Below are 16,759 nucleotides of genomic sequence, written 5' to 3'. Positions count from 1 at the left end.
TGGAAATTCAATCAGGATTCACTAGTAAACATCTGGTGCTTATCTTTGATAGTTTGTTGCAATGTTAGAGTGGACTTTTAGCTATATTTTACACTGTAGATATTATGTATATTTTATGACAATTTGAGTACATTACCCTTTTGTTAAATATGGATGCTTGTGACTAAATTGAGCATTTCCGATTAAATGTCAGTTTTTAAAAAAAAATGTTTCAAGAAACAAACTATTTGCATAATAGGAAATTCTGCATTTTGTGAAAGATGTCAGGTATTTTGCTTGTCCTGCCACTAAAATATAAAGTTAAACACACAATGTTGTAAATTGAGGGTTATTCTGCTTCATGGTCTGACTTGGTTTGAAGCACATCCCTGAAAATGTTGACACTGCATTCACTGAATTGATTTTTATTTATCGACCAAGATACTAATGAATTAATTAATCAAACAGTACAGTGCACTGTTTAATAATGAAGGGGTAGCGAGGTAGTGGGAATGTCACTTTATTAGTAATCTTGGAAGTCCAGACGAATACAATCCTAATACTCTGGTTTGAATCTCATAGCAACTAGTGAAATTTAAATTGTGTAATACATCCGGAATTGAAAGCCAGTCTGATGCCATAAAACTAACCATGTCTATGTTTGGGAAAAAAATCTAATACGTTTGTATCCTTTAGGAAAGAATATCTGCCATCCTTACCTGGTCTGGCATACATTAGATTCTAGACCCACAGCCATGCGGTTGATTCTGACATAGCTGAGCAAACCACTCCATTCAAGTGAAATTGGATAATGATAACTAATGCTGGCCTTGCCATTAATCTCCACATCTCATAGCCAAAAGGGAAAATATAGGAAACATAGCGTGTCAGTCCACCTCAGTATAGATGCTAAAAGTTTGACAATTTTTAGTGCAGAGTCAAGAAAACAGACCATCCTACAATGTAGGTGCTTTCTTTTTACCAATTTTCTTGCCTAGTTCCTTTGACCAACTTGTATAGGTAAATTTGTATTTATTAAGAGATTTAATCAGTTCAATTATGCTTAAAAATTAGTACAAGTTAGATATTATTGTTATTGGATCCCATACTAGACATATCAGAATGAAACCTGGCTCAATAAACTGTATTTGGTTAATGTGCTGGTTTGTCACAGAAACATATTCACGCCAGATTGAAAATGATCTTTAAAAGAAGAACAGAAGTTTAGTACACAAAAAATAAAAACAAAACCAAGCCATAAATATTTGGAAAATCTTGACACAAGCTGCAAAACAAAGTTTCAACTTGTTTCCCCGCAATATTTCTCATGAAGTTCAAGGAATGTAAGCATCATAGATGAGGACATTGTTTATTGCCATTCCTATTGGCCTGGAGAAGATAATGGTGACTGCCTTCTTAAATCACTCCACTTTTTGGGATGTAGGTGCAGCTACAGTGATGTTTGGAAAAGAGTTTCAGGTTTTTGACACAGTGGCACGAAAGTATATTGATACTGTTCCAAGTCAGTGTGGTGTATGGCTTGGAAGGGTACATAAAGGTGGTAGTGATCCCATGTATCTGTTGATCTTGTCCCTCGAAGTGATAGAGATCTCAGTTGTTTTAAGGTGCTGTTGGAAAAGGCTTTGTGAATTGCTGTATGGTGTGTCAGTGGCGAAGGGAGTGAATGTTGTACTTAAATCCCAGAGAAATATCACTCCTGTCTCAACTCCTTTAATTATGATTTGGAGGCGCTGGTGCTGGCCTGTGGTGGGCAAAGTTTTAAAAAAAAAATCACACAACGCTAGGTTATAGTCCATGGGTTTATTTGGAATCAATAGCTTTCGAAGCACTGCTTCTTCATTTAGTGGTTGTGGAGTAGAATCATATGACAAAAGAATTTATAGCAACAGGATTGCAGTGTCATGGAACATAATATTAAACAAATTTAGCTTCAGTCAGTCATCTTTTAGAATGACCATATTAGTTTCTGTTCTTTCATATGTAAATCACAGAACTTATTTAAAGTTACGTTCTCAGGACAGCTTTTAACAGTAGGTGTCATCTCAGCTCAGATAATGCATTGAAGGTGTGAAGTTAAAGTCTGTCTGTGTCCTAATGTTAGGTCAGACTGATTTTATTTCCAAAGTGGGAGTTACAGAATCTTGCGTGGATTTATGCCACATTTGAGCAAAATAAAGTGTAATTCTGCGAGTACAAATTCACCCCACAAACATATAGGTGTACGCGTACAGGGGAGACCAGGTGTGTGTGTGTCTGTGAGAGAAAGTGTGTCTGTGTGTGAGTGTATACATCTGTGAGAGGGTGCATGCGTGTGTGAGAGTGAATGCATAGTGTAGTGGGGCTACCTGTAGTTTGACATGAACCCAAGATTCCGGTTGAGGCCATCCCCATAAGTATCAACTTGGTTATCAGCCTCTGCTCGGCCACTTTTCATTGTTGCCTGTCCCAAAGTCTGCTTGGATGATGGTCACCCAAAGGTCTAAGGCCAAATGTCCCGGACCACTGAGGTGTTCCCCGATTGGGAGGGAACATTCCTGTCTGTTGATTGTTGTGTGGTGTCCATCCATCTGTTGCCGTAGTCTCTGCTAAGTCTCGCCAATGGGCCATGCCTCAGGGCATCCTTGCCTGCAGCGTATGAGATAGACAACGTTAGCAGAGTCACATGAGTGGGTGGTGTCACCATGCGTATTGGCGGTATCTGGGTTGACACTCTGACACGTCTTGCAGCGTCTGCCGTGACAGGGTTCTATGGTGTTGTCCTGAAGGCTGGGCAGTTTGCTGTGAACAATTATCTATTTAAGGTTTGGCTGTTGTTTAAAGGTGAGAGGTGGAGGCATGGGGAAGGTTTTGGCGAGGTGGGCTCTTCCTCATCAATAATGTGTTGCAGGCTTTTTTAGATTAGATTAAATTCCCTATAGTATGGAAACAGGCCCTTCAGGCCAACAAGTCCACACCAACCCTCTGAAGGTTAACCCACCCAGACCCAGTCCCCATATTTACCGCTGACTAATGCACCTAGCACTATGGGCAATTTACCATGGCCAATTCACATGACCTGCACATCTTTGGATTGTGGGAGGAATCTGGAGCACCCAGAAGAAGCCCACGCAGACACTGGGAGAACGTGCAAACTCCACATAGACAGTCACCCAAAGCGGTAATTGAACCCTGGTTCCTGGTGCTGTGAGGGTGCGAAGAACGTGGTGTAGTTTTTCGGCTCCCAGGAAGTACTGGACAACGAAGGGTACCCTGTTGGTTGCTGTTCATGCCTATCTGCTAAGGAGGTCATTACAGTTCCTCGCTGTGGCACATCGGAACTTCGCCATATTCTTGGCCGAGCAGAGGCTGATAGCCAAGTTGATACAGAAGCTGACACACAAGCTCTTTCTCATATGCTCACATACACCCCCATCCCCACATTCGCACCCTCTCACAGACATAAAACCCATTACACACTCACACAGATACACTGCAATGGGATATATACTGTGTAGGGGAAGTTTAGACTGCCTTCAAGGCCCTTTCTAGAGGACTGACTTCTGCCATGATGGCATCATCTTTACTGATAGTATTTGGTGGATTGCAGGAGCCATGTTGTGATTCAGTACAACACCCCTGTCATCAAAAGGATGCCCTTCAAACTTGGAGCTGTATACTTCCAGGATCCTACCACATACACCAGCTCATCCTTCTCCACTTCTAGCAATTCAAATTTAAATCTCACTCAGTAGATTCCATTGCCATGTTCTAGTGGCACAACTATCGGTGGCTCACTCGTACTTTCCACTCTCCCCCTTAAAGGGCATACAACTAACAGTTCCTGTTATTCGTCTGCAACTCAAAACATCTAGTTTTTTTCACTAGTCTGATGTGTTTGCTGGGCTGCAGTTCCAAATCGTTTATCCTCAATATTAGGCCTAGTGTTATCTTAAAGATTGTGAGTGAACAAGCCACATGCCCTTGCTTTGCACTGAAAGTCAGTTGTATTAATGATGGCCTCAGATATTTTAATCTGTGTATTATGCCCCCCCCCCCCTCAAATCTATTTAGGTGTAAATGCTCATTCAGTTTCAGTGGCAACGAGTCACTGTCCTATATTTTCTTTGGCCTCCCAGGAGGCACAGTCATTTGCAATGGAGACTTATAATGTCTCCCATCATAATGGAGATATCACTCATCATTCTACTTTATATGGCCCCTGCAACTCAGACTGATTGTTGGCATGTCAGGCGGCTTCTTCACCATAACCTGTCTATCTCACTCTCATTATGTCCTGTGACCTGTCTTGCTCCTTTCCTAACCCATCATCTCCTACTCTCTCAGCTTAGTTCTTAACTCATTTCACTAGCTTTTGGTGAAGATGGGTGAGCCTTGGTCAAAACATTACTTGTTCCTTGAACAATTTTGCCTTTTCCAAGTCGGGCCTATCTTGCTCAGAATTTCCTGATTGGCCGGTATTACGGTGACACTAACATAACATCTCTGTCTGTCTGATTTGCCCGTCATTCTGTATGCTTATCCAATGTCCATGAAGGATCCAGCCTTGCTTTGTAATTTTACCCAAAATCTTTTTATTCTTATTTACCAGAAATTTTATAAATGTACCTCAGGTTCTCACTCCAAATCCTTAGACGGTCATGACTGGAGTTTTGTTTCACATCTCATTATGGTAAATGGATCACTGCCAGTTTACCCAACCATCTTTTTTATTCCCTATGGGAAACTGACCACACCCACTCAACCTTAATGTTCACTAATTCACCTGAGGTACCCAGAAAACAATACTATCCCCATGTTTACCAAGGGCTTGTCATTATGCCATCTTCCTTTACTTCACTTATAGTTCAAACTCTCAAAGTAGCCCATTCCAAATGTCGACTTTCCTATCTAATGGATAGTAGATCAAGTGTATGCTTCCAACATCTCGTTGACATTTGAACCAATACCATTAATGGAACATTATGGGCCAAATGCAGGCAAATGGGACTAGTTTATTTTGGGAAACTTAGTTGATGTGGACGAACTGGACAGAATGGTCTGTTTCCGTACTGTTTGCATCTACAAGGTTACAATTGTACTTCTAGTTTTATATTTAATTGTTATATGTGCTAACAGTTTACTCACTTTTTCGCAAATAATATAGCTTAGCAACTTGGTATTGCTGTAATATTTTATGTATGTATCTCAAGATCATTGCAAAATATTGTGCAGAAATAGGCATTTTAAAAGATATTTCATCTGAAAATTGTCATTTGTGAGCTGGTTAGATTTTTGCTGATTCCTTTCCATTTCATTTTAATTGTTTTTTTGTGAAAATGGCTGTTGGTTGTAATTTAGGAGTAATTTTCAGAATGTATGATCCCAGTGTGAAGCCTCACAAGCCAGAGTGCATTCTGGGAAATTGTACTAAAAGTCATGAGAAATTTTTCTACCCATGAATGAAAACATTTAGGGAGCATGGGCACAATTTCTCAGTATAAACATGTGGCAGGTTAGGTCCTGTGGCTGGAATGTACATTCTGAAAATTGCTACTCATATGCATTTCGTAACTTGTACACATTAAGCTTTCACCAAAGTTGATAAGCTGTAATGTTTCATTTTAATTGACATGAGTATTTTCACACTCGATTCATCAGGCTGGAGAAGAGAAGGTGGTGGAGGACAAGGAATCAACTATTGGTCATAGCACCCTGGTGACTCAAGAAGTTGTGGTCAACAAAAAAGTCTCGTCTCCCCCAGAGGTTGATTATTTTTTCTTAATTCATTTATACACATTGATATTTGAGTTGTTGATATTTACTTGTATACACATTTTAACTGAATGTTACATTCAAAAGTGATCAAAGATAAAGTTCTCTAAAATCTGATTGAAGATTTGTAGCTCGGGTATCCATTGTTGTGGTTCTGCTCGCCGAGCACATCGACCTGGACCCCACATACAAATCACTGCAGCTGAAACTGACACCCGGAAGCGGCAAGAACAAACCAATACAAATACTGGAAGAAACATCAAAGCAGCGCTTCACATGAGGCTCCAATAGCACTGATGATGTTCCCTAGCCAGGGAACGAAACGTTTGCAGCAAAAACTTCCAGCTCGGCGAGCAGAACCACAACAATAAAGTTCTCTAATTGACAACTAAGTTGAATTTAAGGTTTTCTAATCTGACTTTTCGTTAAAGGTGAGCATTGCAATTGAATGCACATTGATAAATATAACGTGTGCAGCTATATAAGAAAGTTAGATGTTAATGGAGCAAAACTAAGTCAGTGCATTTTGAAATATTTTGAGTTTAAATGAACTTTCCTTCAATACAGCATTGCTGCTGGCTTGTACTAATGTTGTTGCAGTGATGTGTGATGGAATCTTGTTCACATATGTGATAACAGTGACATAGTAGTACCAAACAACAGTTTGCATTCATATAACGTTTTTGGCATTGCTAAAGTATCCAGCGCATTCTATACAGCTGCAATCAAAATATGGATGATCAGCCTTAGAAAGGAGATAGTGGAGAGTTAACCAAATGATGAGTCCATGAGAGGATCCTTCAGGAGGTTTTTAAAGGAGAGACAGAAGAAAATGTTCAGGAAAGGAATTGCACAATTTAGTACCTCAGCTGAATTCATGGACCATTGAAGAAGAGGGAAGGAATTGCAAATTCTCCAATTGGAGATGAAGAATTTGGGGAATTTTGTTATTGATGGGCAAGGTTACAGAGTTTAGGGGCATGTCTGGACCTAAACACATGAATGATTTATTTTACCTTGAAGGTGAATGAGACACAGTTAAAGGTAGTTTAAGTTTGGCAAAGTTTTGTGAGAGTTGAAATTTAGATGATGATTGATAGGTCACCAGTTAGGAAAACATAGAAAAAAAAACTGATTCTAGAGGTGAAAACATGCAAGTACACAATTGAGCCTATTGTTGGGTATTGTTATAGAGATGGAAGTAAGCAATCTCTGTGATGGAGAGGGTCTGATATTAGGATCAAGGAAGGTACTGAGGTTATGAATACACTACAACCTGAGGAAGTGATGATAAATGGAAATCAAATTATACAGATTTTGTGATAGAGCTGAAGATAAAGGACTTGAGCATTTGCAATGTTGAGTGTGCTAAAAAGACAGGAACTGGATGAAGACCATCCAGCTGGACAATAACAGATGTTGGAATTGGTTGGATATGGGGTATTGGTAAGGCCTCTTTTGGAATAACGCCCTTTTATAGGAAGGATATTACTAAATTGGAGGGGGTTCAGAAAAGATTTACCAGTATGTTGCCAGGAATGGAGGGTTTGAGTTATAAAAATAGCCTGGAAAGGCTGGCAGATTTTTTCACTGGAGCATAGGAGATTGAGGAGTGACCTTTATTGAAGTTTATAAAATCATGAGGGGTATAGAAAAGATGAATGACAAGGGTGTGGAGTGCAAACTAGGGGGCATATTTTTTAAGGTAAGAGGAGAAAGATTTAAAAAAAGACATGAGTGGCAATGTTTTTATAGTGAGTGGTTCAAGTGTGGAATGAAATGCTACAGAAAGTGATGGTTGCAGGTATAGTTCTAACATTTAGAAGTCATTTGGATAAGTTCATGAATAGGACAGGTTTGGAGGGATATGGGCCAAGCACAGGCAAGTGGGGCTAATTTAGTTTTGAAACATAGTCAGCATGAAGTTGTTGGATTGAAGGGTCTGTTTCCATTCTAAATGACTCGATAACTGTGTCAAAAATTGCATGGATGAAGAGGAATAATCATGATCTTAGATGCAGAGGATAAAATTTGCAAGTAGGGCTATTTCAGCAAATAATCTGAGTGCTCTGAGCAATTCTTGTGTATAAAGTGTGTATTTGTATATTACATGCACATCTGCAGCAATTATATAATCCTTTTAGACAGCACCACTTAAGAATTCTTGGGACACATTGACAGCATACTTAACTTTGGGCAGAAAGTCCCATATCAGGATTTGGTAACAACTGAAGGCATGTTAAAATTCAGACAAACAGGTCGATTATCAACTTGTAGTCAGTTTGTAAAACAACAGCTAATGAACTTGAAAGACCCTATACAGACACCAAGCAAAACTAATGTCATTTACAAAATACCATGCAAGAGCTGTGACAATCACTACATTGGACAAACAGGCAGAAAACTAGCCACCAGGATACATGAACACCAACTAGCCACAAAACAACATGACCCTCTCTCACTAGTATCCTTACATACAGATAAGAAAGGACCCCACTTCAACTGGGACAACACATCCATCATAGGACACGCCAAACCGAGAGAGACACAAGAATTCCTGGAAGCATGGCATTCCAACAGGAACTCTATCAACAAACACATCGAGCTAGACCCCATCTACCACCCCCTGAGAAAAAGAACAGGAAATGACAACACCAACCCAAAGAAATCCAAATATACAAAAAGAAAGCAGGAATCATGTACAGTCCCTCACCTAAGACCCACTGAAGATGTTACCTAGTAGGGTCACAAAATGTCTGAAAATGAACCTTCCAACTCAGCGAACAAACCTACATCTAGAAACTCAACCTGAGCTACAAATCTTCTCAAAAATTTGTATTTCTTTCTGAAATGATAATTGCAAGCTGTAAGACCTTGGGTTGCTGCAGCATAACAGACTCCCCACATCAAAAGAACCCATGTGTATGCTTTTGACATGAGCAAGGGTCATTCTTGTTCCAAGCGAGTTTCTCACGCTCAGACAACATAATTTCAGTTGTTAGTGATGTTGTATCCCGTGCTTTGCTTGGATTTCCAATCTGAATGTTTAACATTTAAGGTGCTCTGCTTCTGTTTAGATGGTTACTTTAATATGAGTACTGTCACTTTGTTGGAGAAGGTGAGATGCTGGAGATCAGAGTCAAAAGTTGAAGTTTTGAGCATAAGCTGTTCATCAGGAATCAACATTCCAGACGAAGAGCTTATGCTCGAAATGTTGACTCTCCTGCTTCTTGGATGCTGCCTGACCAGCTGCGCTTGTCCAGCGACACACTTTTTGACTCTGGTGTCACTTTGTGACCTGTTCGGTACTCACAACAGAATCAGACTGTGCTGAAGAACTTTCCCTTTGTAAAAGATGAATAGAGGTGCTCCCTTGGTCCATTACTGTAATGTTATAGTTAAAATATATCTATTTAGAATCAAGCATGATGTGATCATAAATGCTGTGATTTTATACTTTCGCTTTCAGAGCATTTTATTGCATGAGTTTAAACTTGCATAAGCACAAACTAAAATTAACGTACTGAGAAAACTATTGATGCAAGGTTATATTACGGTGGAAATATCAGTAATGAGTTTTTGCCTCACCACGTGGACAGTAACTCTGCATAAAAGATAATCTGCCTGCTTTGGGGCCCACCGATGTCCAATCTAATAATTATTGAAAATCAGCAAATTCTTTAGATGAGTGACCCATTCTGCCAGATTGCTGTCCAAAATCAACTTACTGCCTCTGGATTCAAAATGCATTTGAAGCTGGTAATCTCAATTTTAAAAATAGAAGGAAGGGGTTTGATGACTATATTTTTTTTTAAAAAATTACTTCCTCACCTACTTTAAATGATGACCAAAATTCTGTACCACATAAATTTGGAAAAATCACAAAAGAGAAAGTTGAGAGCAATACCAATCATGACAACATCTAAAAATGAACCTCTATAGTTCTGATAACTGTCAGTAGAGGAGGAAGTAAAGCTCAAGATGAGGTAAGGTTTATAGTGATCCGAACAACATTGGTAGATTTTGTGTCATCTGTCAAACAGCAGAAAGTTGTGCTGTCTCCATTGGAAGAAACTGACATTTCAAAGAAGGGGGAAACAAAAAGAGGTGATGATGAAGGTAGACTGAAAATGAAAGAGACTGCAAGACGGAAAGGATTTGAAAGCTCTCCATTGGAGCCGTCTGTGCAGAAATATGAGACCTCAATGACCAAATGGAAGACTGATGAAGAGCCAATGTTTACCATTGCTACAGCCCACTATTTTACTGAGTCAACAGGATCAAGATTATTGGTAACTGTTGTGCTTGGCACTCTCAGTCTTGGTATCCGCATGACTTTCAGGCGACACTGCTTTGGTATGCTTAAACAGCTAAAGCCACCATTTAAGTTTTCCTGCTTTTTGCTTGTACCCAAGTTCCAAGACAGTCCTCCAAGATGAGTTGTGTATTTTTTTTTTACTTTTTTGGCATTACTAACTGTTTGGTTACATTAGGCACACTGCCCTTTTAAAATGTAGACATGCTCAATTTGCACCCCTTTGCTTTTCAGCAGATAGACCTATTACCTTCTCTTACTTTATTGCATAGATTATGTTTATTCAAGTTCTCTTGCACATTCCTTCAGACCAGCAAAATCTCTGAAATGTGTGATGTATGATTAACTGTTACTTTCCCATTTGCCTGTTTCCCTACACTTTTCGTTTCCCTTTTGCTCTTCCCATGTGGCGTAACTAATCTCTTAGAACTTCTTCCATCTGTATATCGCAATAATTTTTATCTGTCTGCTGTTTAAAGAGTATATATGTCAGTTGTCTTTTTTATGTTGACTTTCTGTGTCTGTACAGACAAAGCAGTCTGGTTCGGAAGTAGCCTCAAAAAATGTAGACGTCGCCAATCTAATAGATTCAGCTCGAAAACAAATGGATACAAAGGAATGGGCTTCTTCTTCATCATACAGCTGGGCTCAGGTGTCTTTTTTTAATTGCACTGAAATTAATTGCACTGAAGTGAGCTCAAGACAGTTTTTGTTGCTTCCACATCTTTCTCGATGTTTGTGCTGTTTTGTCTAGTACTTTGCTTTGAAAACTGGATTTGAAAGGATTATTCTTTGTGAAATTAGCATTTTATTGCTTCAAATTATCTTCTTTTCATGTTACGTGATATACATCCTAGGAGTTTTACAAACCCTAGACATCCTTGTAGGTTTTACCACATATCCTCTTGCCTCCAACTGCCTTACTACTGCATTCTCACCACTGGCCACTCAACATCTTTATCCTCAAGCTGCATTACCCTCCCATGCCAGTTGGAAAGTGAATACTCAGTTAGGTAATTTAGTGATCAGACTGACCCTGTTCTTTTGCCATGTCCAAACTTTTTATTTATATAAACTAAAGCATCCAAAACATTTTGAAACTATTTTTTCAAAACTGTCACTATGATATTTTCCTGGGGCAGATTATTCTCTAATCCCTTGAACCTCTAGGCCATCCTGCAAAGTTTGGCAACTTTATCTACCATGAAAACAACTTTTTCCAGGCTTCTACTAATGTCACTTTCAAATGGGGCCAGGATGTTTGTGATGGTGAACCTGGGAACGATTCTCCCTCACATTTCCATCTGTGTAGGGGATATCTGGCTTCCACTTGGTGCTTTCTCACAGTGAAGCAGCTGGTGACCAGGAACTTGAATTGTGGCAAGTCTGTACTGAAGCTATAGAGCTGTCATGTTTAATTTGTTACAACATAAATTTACCTGCACTCTGTGAAGTTTTTTAAAAAGTGTGTTTATGAAGTGTTTCCATTGTTAACTTTAAGAATAAAGCACCCTCCATTTGAATGGTGGTTCATAGTCATCGGATGTAAGATTACCTCTAGCACATTGCGTATCCAGTTGAACTTGCCTGTTAAAGAAGCTGGACGGACTCTATTGTGGGATTTTGACAACATACAATTGCAACTAGCTCATCCTGTCAGATTGCACATTTTGTTTTACGAGTGTTTCGTGAAAGTTAACTTGCATGTTATTTGTTGGAAATTTATTGTTTAAGTCATTGTGCTGGCAATACTTTCACCTTGGTGATCTTTTTTGAAGATTTATTTATATTTTAGCTGGAATTTATTTTAACCCAAAGATGCACAAAAAATTATTTATCCTAACATTGCATTGGCAAAACATGAGCAGGATTGAAAAATAGAAACCAGGGACATGCATTAGAATCCTTAAAGGTTTATGCTGGAAATTTCCTTGAAGCTGCTCCAACTGGTAGCCATAAATTTGCCAAAAGTGTGAAAAAAATCTTTGCATGGAAACTGATTTTCTATTGCACTTCAGTTTATAGTAGCAACGTGAGAGTAGTTCCAAGAGGTTCAGAATATATAGATTTAAGCCAGTTGGCAAAAAAATCAAAGGCAACATGAAGAATTATATTTTATGCAGTGAGTAGTTAGGATCTGTACTGTGCTGCTTGAGAGGGTGGTAAAGGCAAATTAAATCATGACTTCTAAAAGGAAATGAGATAAGTAACTGAAGAGAGAATATTTACATGGCTATATGAAAGGACAGGAGGTTGGGACAGTGTTGCCATGTTCTGATATGGCCACAATGGACCTCACGGCCTCTTTCTGTGCTGTAAGAATTCTGTGATAGCTCCTGGGCCCACATTTTGTCATTTTGCAGTATGTGTGCATAATTTTGACAGGTCATCCCTTCTATTTTTTTTAAAAGCATAACTGCATGATTGATGAGTTTTGAGACATTAACTTAGCACTTCTGTTCATTTACTTTTAACCGATTTTAAATTTGTTTATGTTCAGTATACTTTAATTTCAATAGATTAATTATTGGATTTGTGCAGTAATGAGGCTGGGAATGTATTCACTAGTATGGGTTTGTTCCATTCAAGAATAAGTTCCTAAAGTAAAAATTCACGAATACAATAGCTTTTATTTTGGCTAAATTATCTAAACTTAAGAATTTGTCAAAAGTGTATATACAAATGTAATAAGCAATTCAAATACAAAATGTATACTGATACTGAGTATTTCTGTTAGGAGTTTGGCACACTCTTAAGTCTTTACTGTAAATGTTGCCTTCATAATTAAGTAGAACCAAACAGAGCCCAGATGAAATAACTAGTAGGGTTGGTGGATTGATTTTTTTTTTGGAAAAATTGCTTGCTTTCATTTTAATTTAAAGAGCATAGCACTTATATTTTGTTAGTACTTGCAATAATACTTAATAATATTGTGCTTTGTAGCTACTGAAATTCTTCTTTTGCAGAATGATGTACGCTTCTAGTAATTACTTCTATTCCTTACCCCACACTGTTCTGACTCCATATGAGTCCTACTTAACTCCGTGTCTGCTGTGAAAGTTTTACTAATTTCATGATGCTAGTCAGAATGTCATCATACGTCCAGATAAAGTGAGGGATACAAAGTTCTGCAGTGGAGAATAGGAGTTTCAATCAGCTGGGAGAAGGAAGGAAGTAATTGGAGAACACTCAAAATGCTTCTACATTTTCATCTTTACATTAAACATTCTGCACCTAAGGCATGCTGTACATAGAACAGTCAGGAAGACCTTCTTATAAAATCAATTTATGTAAAACCTCCCACACTGAATGAACTATGCTACTCATCAATTTCAATAATTTTAAAGTTTTGCAATGCTTCTGTACTGGATATGCAGTGTCAAGTATGCTTTTCATTAATCTGCTTTTCAAGTTCAATTTTACTGAGCATATGGTTGGGTCACATAGGGATTTAAGAAGATGGAGACAATTTTGCCTTTGTTTAATTGTTTACTTACAGAATAGTTATGTATATACTACATATTGTCATAGCGGAGTTATTTTTTTCCTCTAGAAATCTGAAATGAATTGGGAAGTAAGTTCCAAAGTGGTGCAAATGGAAACCCACGAACAGGAGAAGACGATGAAGGAAATGCAAGAAGCAATGGTGATGGAGGAAAAGCATGTGATGAATGTGCATGCAAGCAAGGATGCTTCTGCTGTATGTGCTAAGCTGGCAGCAGTTGAGTGGGATACTGTAGCCGAGTTGGGCAAAGCTCACACATCTGGTGATGCAGGGGGTCTGAGTTGCCTGGTGACCACAGAGACCAAAGAGGACAAGAGGGAGATGGCAAGTCCTAAAGTGGATAAAACGATAGCTGAAGTTGCAGAAGGACCTGCTTCTGCTCAAGGGTGGGAGGAACAGGCTGAATTGACAGGCAAGCCTTCAGATAAATCTGAAGAGAAACCTCAGTTTGAGGTAACTGGTTTCACTCACCTCAACAACTGTCATTATTAATCATTCTCATTTACTTTGCTATACTATTGGAAAGAATTAAACTTGAAAATAGCAGAAAGCCTGCAATGCAATGATTGCATTGAGATTGGCTATCATTCGTAGCTATTGATTCAAGTGTTTCAGAGCACTTTTTAAGGCAGTGTTGATATTTTGTTGTCACTGTCATTTAGAAACCTAAAAGGTCATTTAACTCCACGTGACCAGCAAGAAAATGGCCAGAACTGAATTTTGCTTTTTTTTCCCCTTAAAGTGAAAAGTAAAATATGGCAAGGTAAAATGGACAGCTTAATTTTTTACCCTGCATATGTTATGTTAAAATTACTCCCTAGTATCTGCATGCTATCATTTCATCACACTGATTCTGAGATGCTACTGTTCTGCTTAACAAAATGCCTCCTGCAAGCTTGCAGTGCTTTTGATCTAACTTTGGATGATAGGATGTTGTCTTCTTTGGGATATGATTTTCAGAGCCTCTTTTTGCTGTAGTCAAACCAAACTGTTGTAAATACCTGGCACCAGGTCACCTCTGGGTTCACTATTGAAACTTCAAATTCTTTTCTGTCAAGACCAAATATTTCCAAATCTCAAATTATGAAGTTTTTTATAACAAGTTTTTGATATTCTAATGAGATTTGAATAACATTTACATAATTGTTTATTAAACAATGTAACTACACAAATTATTTCAGAAATTAAAGTAGTTTTGATATATCCAGGAGAAAGTTAAGCTCTTGAGAGGTTTTTTTGGTTTTGGCCCAATTTCTGCTTAATGGATTTTGTTGTATTTAAGGCAAAGTCCACTAGGAAAAGATTGGCCTGGATTTTATGGTCATTCTCTGTGCTCCAAGAAAGATGTCTGCAGCGATATTTTAGACTTTATGGTGTTTCTGAAATGAATTACCTTGTGGGACCAGCTTCATGGAATCTATGTTGTCCAATATCAGTTGTGCTATCATAGAACATAGCACATTACAGCGCATTACAGGCCCTTTCAGCCCTCAATGTTGCGCTGACCTGTCATACCAATCTGAAGCCCATCTAACCTAACTATTCCATGTACGTCCATATACTTGTCCAATGATGACTTAAATATACTTAAAGTTGGCGAATCTACTACCGTTGCAGGCAAAGCATTCCATACCCTTACTACTCTCTGAGTAAAGAAACTACCTCTGACATCTGCCCTATATCTATCACCCCTCAATTTAAAGCTATGCTTCCTCATGCTCATCTTCACCATTCTTGGAAAAAGGCTCTCCCTGTCCACCCTATCTAACCCTCTGATTATCTTGTATGTCTCTATTAAGTCACCTCTCAACCTTCTTCTCTCTAACGAAAACAACCTCAAGTCTCTCAGCCTTTCCTCGTAAGACCTTCCCTCCAAACCAGGCAACATACTAGTAAATCCCCTCTGCACCCTTTCCAAAGCTTCCACATCCTTCTTATAATGTGGTGACCAGAACTGTACACAATACTCCAAGTGTGGCCGTACTAGAGTTTTGTACAGCTGTAGCATAACCTCATGGTTCTGGAACTTAATCCCTCTATTAGTAAAAGCTAAAACACTGTATGCCTTCTTAACCCTGTCAACTTGGGTGGCAATTTTCAAGGATCGGTGTACCTGGACACCGAGATCTCTCTGCTCATCTACACTACCAAGAATCTTACCATTAGCCCAGTACTTCGCATCCCGGTTACTCCGATCAAAGTGAATCACCTCACACTTGTCCGCATTAAACTCCATTTGCCACCCCTCAACCCAGCTCTGCAGCTTATCTATGAGTCTCTGTAACCTACTACATCCTTCGTCACTATCCACAACTCCACCGACCTTAGTGTCATCTGCAAATTTACTAAGCCACCCTTCTACACCCTCATCCAGGTCGTTTATAAAAATGACGAACAGCAATGGACCCAACACTGACTCTTGCGGTGCACCACTGGTAACTGGACTCCAGGATGAACATTTCCCATTAACCACCACTCTCGATTGTCTTTCAGCAAGCCAATTACTGATCCAAACTGCCATATCTCCCACAATCCCATTCCTCTGCATTTTGTACAATAGGGGAACCTTATCGAACGCCTTGCTGAAATAGGTTAGGCAGCCCGTTCACATTAAAGAATTCTCAGACAGCAAAGCAGGAAACCAAAACATTAATTATCCTTCGCACTTCAATCATGTTGCAGAGATAAAAATAAAACTTGGGATATGCACATTAAAGTAGATGATCAAATGGTGGGACCTTTATCACAAAGGGGAAATTTGATATTCCAGAGTAAGGTTTTCTAGGCTGCTGAAGGTGACCCTGAAAATGGTTATGTCTTAATACACTATTTAAAATCCATGCAGTCATTTAATGAAGTATAATATTTTCCAGAATTTTAACTGTGAAACTGATCTTGTTTTTTAAAAAAATGAAAATTCCGTCATATCTGTGGTTTCCAAATGATTTCCATCTGTGAGGACATCAACAGCATTCCTGATGGAACAGCAGTGAATGACTGACAACAGTCTTTGAATTTTCATGCACCGGGCAGAAGCCAGAGGTTGCTATTACTGAGTAATGACGAATGCTGACAGTTCAACCATCAATGCAACTTGAAAATCTAGGCCAACGAAACAGCAGTCCATACTTGAATATTCATAACAGTTGCCTTGTATGCTAGAAGCTGGTGTCCATGTTTTCAAAAGA

General features: G+C 38.9%; 1 protein-coding gene across 6 annotated transcripts in view; it reads left to right on the top strand.

Annotated features, from left to right (window-relative positions):
• LOC132811374 (band 4.1-like protein 3) overlaps nucleotides 1-16,759 on the top strand; it is a 183,035-nt gene that overhangs the window by 154,296 nt on the left and 11,980 nt on the right. For all 6 annotated transcript variants that reach the window (XM_060822805.1, XM_060822804.1, XM_060822808.1 and 3 more), the window contains 4 exons: nucleotides 5,638-5,742; nucleotides 9,795-10,043; nucleotides 10,596-10,718; nucleotides 13,620-14,024. In XM_060822805.1, the coding sequence (XP_060678788.1) occupies nucleotides 5,638-5,742; nucleotides 9,795-10,043; nucleotides 10,596-10,718; nucleotides 13,620-14,024 (882 nt within the window). The remainder of the gene's footprint in view (nucleotides 1-5,637; nucleotides 5,743-9,794; nucleotides 10,044-10,595; nucleotides 10,719-13,619; nucleotides 14,025-16,759) is intronic.

This window comes from Hemiscyllium ocellatum, chromosome 4 (genome assembly GCF_020745735.1).
Source record: "Hemiscyllium ocellatum isolate sHemOce1 chromosome 4, sHemOce1.pat.X.cur, whole genome shotgun sequence".
NCBI lineage: Eukaryota > Metazoa > Chordata > Chondrichthyes > Orectolobiformes > Hemiscylliidae > Hemiscyllium > Hemiscyllium ocellatum.
Note: the sequence above shows the minus strand (reverse complement) of the source record. Positions and strands in the feature narration are given on the sequence as shown.